This window comes from Pseudorasbora parva, chromosome 18, assembly GCF_024679245.1.
Source record: "Pseudorasbora parva isolate DD20220531a chromosome 18, ASM2467924v1, whole genome shotgun sequence".
NCBI classification, from domain to species: Eukaryota; Metazoa; Chordata; class Actinopteri; order Cypriniformes; family Gobionidae; genus Pseudorasbora; species Pseudorasbora parva.
This window is the reverse complement of record NC_090189.1, coordinates 42,772,654-42,783,430: the sequence shown is the minus strand read 5'-3', so window position 1 is coordinate 42,783,430 and position 10,777 is coordinate 42,772,654. Positions and strand designations below refer to the sequence as shown.

General features: G+C 42.7%; 1 protein-coding gene across 1 annotated transcript; it reads left to right on the top strand.

The window, feature by feature from the left end:
- Positions 1 to 5,069: 5,069 nt before the first annotated feature.
- LOC137046391 (zona pellucida sperm-binding protein 3-like) lies at positions 5,070 to 7,047 on the top strand. Its single transcript, XM_067423584.1, has 8 exons — positions 5,070 to 5,615; positions 5,797 to 5,915; positions 5,990 to 6,093; positions 6,170 to 6,347; positions 6,459 to 6,576; positions 6,660 to 6,742; positions 6,815 to 6,906; positions 6,977 to 7,047. The coding sequence occupies exons 1-8, from the start codon at positions 5,070 to 5,072 to the stop codon at positions 7,045 to 7,047; spliced, it is 1,311 nt and encodes a 436-aa protein (XP_067279685.1).
- The last annotated feature ends 3,730 nt before the right edge of the window (positions 7,048 to 10,777 follow it).

Here is a 10,777-nt window from a genome sequence, read left to right as displayed (position 1 = left end):
AGCTGACATCAATTCTTGCTTGTATCTGACTTGTTATATTTCTTTGTTCTCCCTATCATATTTCTGTGCTCCCAAAAGGCTTGTTCAACTTCATGCAGCAACGCACAGACTGGTCAGTGGCTTACTTTACCAGTGCATTCTGGGTAGAAATTGTCTGACGTGAGATCATGCCAATTCCAAAGTGCTGTAAGTGGCTCGAGCAGCTGACTGGTGCTTTCTGCGCAGCTTCTCCAGAGTGGCTGCTTGACACTGTTTCATGATTGGCTGGCTTTTCGGCATGACAAGCACTCATTTGGTCCCTTTAGTTCCACTACTGGTCACAAATCTCTTACTCCATATTATTATCATTTAGTTGCAACATTATGTTGTCCTTTATCAACTGAATACTCGTTAGCCTTCACTTCAGTGATAGTGTAGTTTTTATGTTGAGCTTCATAGACCCTTTTCACATTTCTGGGTTTCTCAGAGTGGAAGTCATCGTAGTTGAGTTAACTTTTATAGTGGTGACTGGAGGAGTACATTAAATATTGTCACCATTTGCTCAAATGGCAAAATAGAAATGCAGTAACAGTTTCACAACTTTCAAAAGAGAGAGGGAAAATAGTGAGCTTGATAACTGCAGTGAAAAGAGCTGTTTTTTTTACCATCAATCCCATAGATGTTGTCTTTGAAACACCCTCACAGCAGTTTTACAAATATGCAGCATTAAGCAGTACATCAAGTATTACATAACTATTAGGGGTGGGAATCACCGGATAAATCGATCTGATACTATCATGATATTTTACCAACGATAACTATCAAAACACCAGCAACTCTTTGACACACGATGTATTTCAAGAAAATCATATCACTATCATTCTGTAAATAAAATGTGCCAAAGATTAGGTTTTCATTTATTAACAGTTCATCTTTTTTTTAAACAGCAACAATGCACAATAAATATTATACAGCTACCAAACAGCCATACGCTTGAAAAATGCTTATTTCTAGAGAGAACAGATTTGTGACTAAATGATTTATAGTAAAAAAAGGAAAAATCTCTACTATTACTACTACTATGAATGATCATATCAGCAACATCTCCAATTTATATTACTAGTGGTAGTAATTTAATACTAGGAGTAATTAGGGATGTCACAATTCCAGTAGTCGGTACCAATACCATACTTTTTTTAAACTATTTAAAAAAAAAGTTATTTATAATTGCATTCAATGAGTTTATTCTTTATGATAACTAAGTTATTTACAAGTAAAAGCAACAATCTAGGCATGATTATTAGTAGTATGTTATTATTACATAGAGACATGGCTAAATCTACTGTACAACAGTAGCCTAATATATTTCTAATTTCTTCACAATAAACCGCACTTTAATTTTGACAGGTTGCCGTGAAGACCTTCAAGTGTCTGTATTCATGATATGATAGTTTTCTCCAATGAAACGGTAAAATCTAATTAAGTGACTAGAGTGGGACACTCTGAAGGGGATAATACTGGTCTGGCAGTTTCCTTTGACAGGGCTCCGGTCAGAGAGAAGGGCACGGAGAAGTTATTTCAGCAAACTTTAATATTGTAGTTTGGGTACAATCATTGGTGTACAAATAGGTATATTGGTGGGGTGTGTGTGTGTGTTTGTGTGTGTGTGTGGTTTTTGATTAGGTTACGCACACGCGAGCCACCATCCCACAGAATGCGGAGTCTGCAATGATGATGCGATGCGCTCGGAAAGGATATGACATCATTACAGTTTCAAAATAAAATGTCAGGAATAAAAGACTTCCTGACATAGCGCTCCCAAATTTAGTGATAAATTTGAATCCAAAAGGAAAGTCTACTTAGTTGGTGTCATCTTCATCCTCCCAGGCTGGCAGCCGCACAAGGCGCACGACTGGCCGTTGGTAGGTCTGTCCCTTGATCTTAACTTCCGCTGCCCTGACTCGTCCATCCAAACCGGAACAGGTCTTCACCACTCTCCCGATGGGCCACTGAGCTCTGGGTAGATGTGAATCAACCACCATCACCACCTGGCCAGCAGCCAGATTGTCTGTGTCCTTGTGCCACTTCAACCACTTCTGAAGATGATGAAGGATAAAGTTGGACCGGAAATGGTCCGCCAAGATCTGGCTGTGGCGCCATCTTCTGCTGAGAAGGTCACTAGATGCATAGACAGCCTGTGAGAGTGATGCGTCACGGCGTCCCATCAACAGTAGATTTGGCGTGACAGGATCCGGATCTGCAGCATCGGAGGAGAGGTACCCAAGCGGTTTAGCATTGAGTATTCCTTCCACTTCAATCAGCACAGTTTGCAGCACAGGTTCAGCGATGGTGTGGTCCTGAAGGATAACTTGAAGAGCTGACTGAATCGACTTGATCTCTCGTTCCCATGTTCCCCCAAAGTGTGGAGAGCCAGGGGGGTTGAAACGGAACTCGATTTGCTGTCTGGCCAGCTGTTCTTGAAGAGGAACTTCTAAAGCGGCAAAACTGGCTTGCAGCTCCGCAGCTCCACCTCGGAAGTTGGTTCCTCTGTCAGCCAGGATCTCAAATGGCTTTCCGCGGCGGGCGATGAGGTGGCGGAGAGACATCAGGAAAGCATCAATGTCTATGCTCTCCAGTAGGTCAAGATGCACACAGCTCGTCGTCATGCACTTGAAAATCAGACCCCACCGCTTTTCTGTGCACCGGCCCACCTTGACATTGTAGGGACCAAATAGATTCGGTTGTACTCACATTCACTGAGGGGCTTGGAGGAACGGGAACTCTCAATTCCTTCTTCCTTCAGGAAAGACATGATAAGAGCCGCTTGCGTCAATTCCATCTCTTTCTCTTTCTGTCGCCGTTCCGCAACATCTGATGCCTGGTGATAGCCTCTCTACTCTTGTATGCCATCTCTGCTTTCTCCTCCAGTCGACGTCTCTGACGTTCTTGTTCTCTGAGAAGTTCCTCCTTCTCATAGAGGGCATCTCTGGCTTCTTTGTCTTGAAGAGTACACTGCTCGTCCACTAGCGTCTGCTCCATGATCTGCCACTGCACTTCTGCTAATTCCATCCGCTTGACCTGTTCCTCCAACATGGCACTTTGTAGCTAGGATAGCCCGTCTGCAATGGACCTCTAGGTTGATGAGGCAGCACTGGCTCGAGATCTCGGTCTGCTACGATGAGAAGATATCCAGGATCGGCATGAATCTGCTCTCACAGATGGCAGTTAAAATGGATCAGGGATTGGGATGTCTTGAGCTGTTGCTGCTGCTCCGAGTTCCTCAGCTTCGGTGGAAGGGAGTACTGTGACTCTCAGTGTGTACCCAACTTCAAAGTTTGCAAGGGATGCTGGTAACTGTATCTTCCACTGGGGTTGAGAACGCACTGCTGGATCTGTCAGATCCGGCTCGAAGGACCATATGATAGAGTGGGACACTCTGAAGGGGATAATACTGGTCTGGCAGGGCCCTTTGACAGGGCTCAGGGCTCCAGTCAGAGAGAAGGGCACGGAGAAGTTATTCCAGCAAACTTTAATATTGTAGTTTGGGTACAATCATTGGTGTACAAATAGGTATATAGGTGGGGGGTTCGATTAGGTTACGCACACGCGAGCCACCATCCCACAGAAAGGATATGACATCCGCTCGGAAAGGATATGACATCATTACAGTTTCAAAATAAAATGTCAGGAATAAAAGACTTCCTGACAGTGGCAGTTTATGCATTCGTGTTCTCATATAGTGAGACTGCGGATTAAGCTTTTAAGGCTAACAAGACTGCGAGCAAGTGTCACGTGCTTGTGCTTGTGCTTGCGCGTGTGTGTGTGTGTGTGTGTGTGTGTGTGTGTGTGTGTGTGTGTGTGTGTGTGTGTGTGTGTGTGTGTGTGTGTGTGTGTGTGTGTGTGTGTGTGTGTGTGTGTGTGTGAGAGTGTGTGTGTGTGTGTGAGTGTGTGTGTGTGTGTGTGTGTGTGTGTGTGTGTGTGTGTGTGTGTGTGTGTGTGTGTGTGTGTGTGTGTGTGTGTGTGTGTGTGTGTGTGTGCACTCGCGTGCATCAGCGCAATAGATAATAACAGATCAGTGCCCGTCGTTCAGAGACGCAGAACATGCAAGAGTTCAGTAATTATTAAATAGAATTTTGCAGTTTAATATTCTCAGACACTAGTGTATATTCGGCTACAGTCTGGAGCCCTGCGCTTAGATAAACACGGAAGCGACTGAACGCAGCTGTGGGTAGGCCTATGTAGCCTATACAAAAAATATATTGATACTTGGTGCTAGAGTATCGATAACGTCTCGTGGCTGGAAATATCGCGATAAATCGGCATATCGATTTTTTTTGCCCCACCCCTAATAACTATGATGTCTTTGAAACATCTGTGTATTTGACAAATATTGCATTTATTTCACTCCATCTTTGATAAACTATTCAAACAGCACAAGCATCCCTATAGGAAGCAGAAAGTGTCGGACTTCATGTTTCGGTTTTTAGCTCCTTGCCGGAAAATTCATGTCGGGTGGCCATGATTATTTTCCTGTTTGGGTAAGTTAAAATCTGTCATGGATGTTTGCAGCTCAATCTGACAACGGATAGACCGGATAATAGCAGTAATTTTAATGTGAGCTTATACAGGCACATCTGCTTCATAATACGACATAAAAAGCTATCTTTGTGGCCAAATGTGTTACTCTGGCCTTGTGGTGGCTTGGACTGCCAATGGGAATAAGATATTCATATTTAGACGTTGGTCAGATGTCCAGATATTGGATATGTATCTGATTTAAAAACATATCTGGGAGTGGCTCAAAATGGATGCAAAAAATATATATATTTTTGCGTTTATATGCATGCAACAAATTTTGATCTGGGTTAGATGTGAGTAAAAAAATCAGATTTTTTTGTGCCAGTGTAAACGCAGACATACAAAACGCAGAGCTGTGGGTGCCAGAGATGGATAAACTCTACAGGTCCAGAGGAGAATCAAAGGTAATCAATTAAACTAAAAGGGGAGGAGCCACCTTCACTCAATGCTGTACAAAATGGCCAAGCCAAGCACTGGTGTGTGTTGTGGCATTTGTGTCAAAGTTTGCTATGATGGAGTTTCTGAAAGGTGTCTTAGTGGTGGTTGTGATTGTTGCATTTGATCTGCCTAATGCATGGGGAAGTTTGAGATACAGTCAAAGTCCAAGAAACATGGGGCCGAAATCAGATCCAGCTTCCAGAAGTCCGGCCCTTTCTCCTCCAGGGCTCCAGAACACTTTGCAAGTGTCTTCTCAGTTTCAGAGTCCTTTGGGTTCTTCCTCCGGAGGCCTTGCACAGGAGCCTTTTGGCCTTCAGGAGAAGCAGCTGTTGCAGGGTCCAGTGAAGCCTTTGGATTGGAAGTATCCCATTGTTCCCGAGGTGCAGAGCGAGTTGGCGGTGAACTTCCAGTTGAGGCAACCCGTGACTCCCAGCAGCGTAGCGGTTCAATGCGGAGAGAACCGGGTTCTTGTAGAGGTTCAGCAGGACTTGTTTAGCAATGGTCATTTGATCCAGCCAACTGGCCTGTCTTTAGGCGGCTGTCCTGTTGTTGGTCAGGACTCTCAGTCTAAGGTGCTCATCTTTGAGTATGAGTTACAGGACTGCAACAGCGTGCAGATGGTAAGTACTCCTGAATCTGTTTATTCTAGTTGAGGATATCCAAAGTCCTCAAGGAGTGTCAGTTCACATGGCTGTTGTATTTGCAATGCCAGGGCAGCTGGTATAAACCTTTCTTAAAGGGGTGGTTCACCCAATCATCTTAGTGAGGAACAGTTGTTTTAACTACTTCAATCTCTTCCAGATGAATGAGGATGAGCTTGTCTACACCTTCTCTCTTACCTACACCCCTGAGGCTCTTGCAGGTACTCCGATTACCCGGGTCAAGGGTGCAGTTGTTGGTGTTCAATGCCACTATCAAAGGTAAGTGGTCTGTGACTTTCACTTCCCCTCGTGCAACGGGGAGCCCATTTAATGGGTCCTTTAATGAACCACAGGCTTCAGAATGTAAGCAGTGATGCCTTGAGGCCAACATGGGTCCCTTATGCCTCAACGGAGGTTGGTGAAGAAGTCTTGGTGTTTTCCCTGAAGCTTATGATGGGTTGGTACAGGTTTTTGATAAACAAGAATAAGGATTTATTTTTTATTTTTCTAAAATGTTCCCCCTTTCTCTGCAGATGATTGGTCCAGTCAGAGACCTTCATCCCTCTATTTCCTGGGTGGCATTATTAACATTGAGGCATCTGTGAAGCAGTACAATCATGTGCCTCTGCGTGTGTTTGTGGACAGCTGTGTGGCCACTCAAGGGCCTGATGTGAACTCCCTTCCGAGATATTCCTTCATTGAGAATCATGGGTAAGGTCATGGCCCTTGATGCTATAGGGCCGTTTTGGTTGCTTTTTAACCAGTCATGGCTAGGGTCTAGTTGCTCACTTTCTCTATAGTTGAGTTGCTCTTTGTCTTCAGGTGCTTTGTGGATGCCAAGGCTACAGCTTCCAGCTCCCGCTTCATGCCTCGGTCCCAGGTTGACAAGGTCCAGATCCAGCTGGAGGCGTTCGTGTTCCAGGAGAGCTCCAGTCCTTCTGTATGTACTACGCATATCATGAGTTAATTCGACTTCTCTTCCCATCTTCTTTGGTTTTCTGACGTGTCTGTCATCCCTTGCAGATCTACATAACATGTGTTGTGAAGGCAACTATTGCTTCTGCACCCAGTGACGCTCAGCACAAATCCTGTTCATTTGCCAATGGGTACGTTGCACTTTATCTTATTTTAAAGCTGCCTTTGCTCATGTTGAAGGTGGTGTCTTTGTCTTGGTTTAGGTGGTTTGCTGCTGATGGAAATGACCAAGTTTGTGGTTGCTGTGACTCAACATGTGGTCCTGATGGTGGAATTGCTGCTTCTCCCTATGGAGGTTAGTAACTTTTGCTCTTAAGGTTGCGTTTGACGTCTTAACTGCTCTAACCTGGCTCTCCTCTCTCTAGGTGTTCAGTGGGAAGGCAAGGCTACACTTGGTCCTGTGGTGGTTCAAGGGCAAAAGAAAGTTCCTCAATAAAGCTGACATCAATTCTTGCTTGTATCTGACTTGTTATATTTCTTTGTTCTCCCTATCATATTTCTGTGCTCTCAAAAGGCTTGTTCAACTTCATGCAGCAACGCACAGACTGGTCAGTGGCTTACTTTAGCAGTGCATTCTGGGTAGAAGTTGTCTGACGTGAGATCATGCCAATTCCAAAGTGCTGTAAGTGGCTCGAGCAGCTGACTGGTGCTTTCTGCGCAGCTTCTCCAGAGCGGCTGCTTGACACTGTTTCATGATTGGCTGGCTTTACGGCATGACAAGCACTCATTTGGTCCCTTTAGTTCCACTTCTGGTCACAAATCTTTTACTCTAAACTATTATCATTTAGTTGCAACATTATGTTGTCCTTTATTAACTGAATACTCATTAGACTTCACTTCAGTGATAGTGTAGTTTTTATGTTGAGCTTCATAGACCCTTTTCACATTTCTGGGTTTCTCAGAGTGGAAGTCATCGTAGTTGAGTTCACTTTTATAGTGGTGACTGTAGGAGTACATTAAATATTGTCACCATTTGCTCAAATGGCAAAATAGAAATGCAGTAACAGTTTCACAACTTTCAAAAGAGAGGGAAAATAGTGAGCTTGATAACTGCAGTGAAAAGAGCTGTTTTTTTTTACCATCAATCCCATAGATGTTGTGTTTGAAACACCCTCACAGCAGTATTACAAATATGCAGCATTAAGCAGTACATCAAGTATTACATAACTATTAGGGGTGGGAATCACAGGATAAATCGATCTGATACTATCATGATATTTTACCAACCAGGGCTTGACATTAACACCCGCCAAATGCGGGTAGATTTCAGCTGTGGCGGTACGGCAGCCACTCTCACTAGCCACCTTGGCGGGTTGAATATAATTTACAGCTAAATGAAATGCCAAGACCGTATCACAAAATTGGCTACCATTCAACTACAATTATTTCTCTCTCTCTCTCTCTCAGTTCTCTCTCTCTCTCAGTTCTCTCTCTCTCTCAGTTCTCTCTCTCTCAGTTCTCTCTCTCTCAGTTCTCCCTGCTCCCAAATATTACATCCATGCATTCAGCAGCCCAATTATATACCTGTCTGTCATTAATGTTAATCAAGCTACAGTTAGCTGATTCTTTGATTTTCTTATGTCTTAAAATGTATATGTAAAGGAGGGAAAAATTTTTTTTTTTCAAACCCTCCAAAATTCATATTTGGACCTCGGTATTTAGAAAGTCCTGGGTACGGCCCTGCTTCCACCCCAACACAATTCATAAAATAAACTCCAGCATCTCCAGACACTGTGCCCTCCTGCCTAATGTCCACTTGGCCCACCATCCAGACCTGGACACCGACTGCCTATATCACCACGTCCACCTTTACAGAGAGGATGTATGAGGATGTATGTACACCTTTGTCAGTGGAGGAGTGACATCCAACATATGCTGGGTATCATCTGCTCCCACTTACTTACACACAGTGGACAGTGGTAACAAACAAACAAAAATGTATTAATTAATTAATTTCACACACTACTATGACCCACTGTTAGCACTAGTAGTGTACAGCCCAATCTATCGATGTTTTGCATTCATTTAACATTAACTTCAACTATTCATTGTTTTCCTTTGATTTTTTTGTAGTTTTTAAAAAAATAATATCCATCTCTTATTTCTCAAAATGGCAAACTTATCATACATAGCTTACTTCAACATAAACATTTGTGGTGAAATCACTTAGGTTTTCATCAGGGAATATCCAGGGTCTAAACTCCTCAGTCTTTTAGGTATTATTGCTCAAAATTCAATGTGAATTTGTAAATATTGTGTTACACCAACCAATAAATTTGAGCAAAACCCTTTGCTGGGATACTCAAACATTTAGACATCACCAACTAAAGATTTTAAGGTAATGTTGGTCAAAAGTCAATGTGAAAATTGCTTAAAAGGAGGTATGCAAAAATGAAAAAAGTGAATCTAGCATATTATTTTTTCTTTCAGTGCACAAGCTACTTTTTCTATGTCGAACTAGCAAAATATTAGTTCTCACTTTAGATTAGGGTCCAATTCTAACTATTAACTGCAACTTCTGCCTCAATGAACTCCTAATTACTGTATTAATAGTTAGTAAGGTAGTTCAATTCAGATTAAAGGTGTGGTTGATTATGATTTGACTTTAGTGAGTGTGTAATGTTGAGCATAAACAACATCTGCAACATTACGATGCTCAAAGTTCAAAGCAAAGGGAGATATTTTATTTTACAGAAATATTTTTAAAGAACTACAACAAACCGCTGATAGGGACTGCACAGAGCTTCTTCACGGGTTAGTGACATCATTAACCCTATCATTTGCATAACCCCACCCCCAGGAACACGCAAAAAAAGGGGGTGAGATTATCATGACAGAATATACTAATCAATGACAGAAGATTGTTAACTCATAAACTCATCAACTATCCCTTCAGAAATGTCCTGTCTCATTCTACATGTCGTCTTATCTTCTGGAGTCTCTCCATCATTGTCCGACTCCAGTTTGAACATAAAAGGCTGGACAGTAGTGATGTTACGTTCGTGAACGAATCGTTCTTTTTGAACGAATCTTTTAGGTGAACGAATCGTTCTCGTTCACGTAGTCTATTGACTCATGTTTCTTGTTCACTGAAATTCCTCCCTCCACCGCTGCGTGGCGCTATTAGCAGCGAGCGCATGCGCAGCTCTGTCGACTGTTTCATTCTGTCAAAGAATGACACAACCTCAAGCCAATAGCGTTCGAGTATGAGATGTGACGGAGCATGTGATTTGTTGAATTCAGTGAACGAATACGCCTTTTACTGACCGAGAGGCTTTGAGTCTGACTCTGAACGAGAAATGTCGTTCGTGAACGAATAAGTAGGCTACATGTCGTTCGTTCGTGAACGAAATGAACCAGTTGTTGAAGGATACTAAAAGCGAACAGCTCGGCTCGTGTAGGTGGCATATTTGCAGCAAAGAAAGAAATGTACACTTTACCACTGTAATGAAAACAGTGTAATAATGCAGGTTGATGGTTTAATGATTACTACAGTGTTAAGTAAAGTGTGTTTGTATTTTATGTTTTAGACCGTTTTCTTCATTACGTTTGAGTCATGTCATGCACTTCTCTAAAAACTGTAAAACAAATAAAAAATGTGACAGTGGCCTATGGTTTAAAAGATCTCGTGTGTCACGTCAGTAAATAGCATTCTGAGCTACTGAACGAATTTCACTGACAGAGTTGCTGTTTTGAGTCTGAACCAAGCGGCAACCTCCCGCGATCTCTCTTGAAGCCAATACGGAAGTAATGTAAACTGTAATTCCTTAACTGGCCACTAGGGACAGGCTCCAGAAGGGAGCAGAATCTCATTGAGCCCCATGTTAAAATTCTCAACTTTAAAGCAGAAAAAAACATGTTTACAGCCTGGTACAAATTGTGGTTTTGGCTTATAAGGCTAATTTTGATCTTCATGACAACTCTGAGGGGGGTGAATTTTTTTATAACTCATTCGTTTACGTTATATAAAGCCTTAAGGTTCTGCATAATTAAGGGCGTGGTTACAAGTGGATAGCCATTTATCCGCCGTCTATAGTTATTGCGTCACCTCAGCTCCGCCCACATCCCGCCTTTTTGCCCATTTTCTGTTATCCGGGAGTGACACGCGATGACTCGCTCACAAGATGGCAACGCCCAGCTCGCCCATACTTTAAGCTTCAGAACGG

Coding starts and splice junctions, on each gene's coding strand:
- LOC137046391 (XM_067423584.1), top strand. CDS start 5,070: ATGGAGTTTCTGAAAGGTGTCTTAGTGGTGGTTGTGATTGTTGCATTT. Junction 5,616..5,796: donor ACTGCAACAGCGTGCAGATG/GTAAGTACTCCT, acceptor AATCTCTTCCAG/ATGAATGAGGATGAGCTTGT. Junction 5,916..5,989: donor GTTCAATGCCACTATCAAAG/GTAAGTGGTCTG, acceptor AATGAACCACAG/GCTTCAGAATGTAAGCAGTG.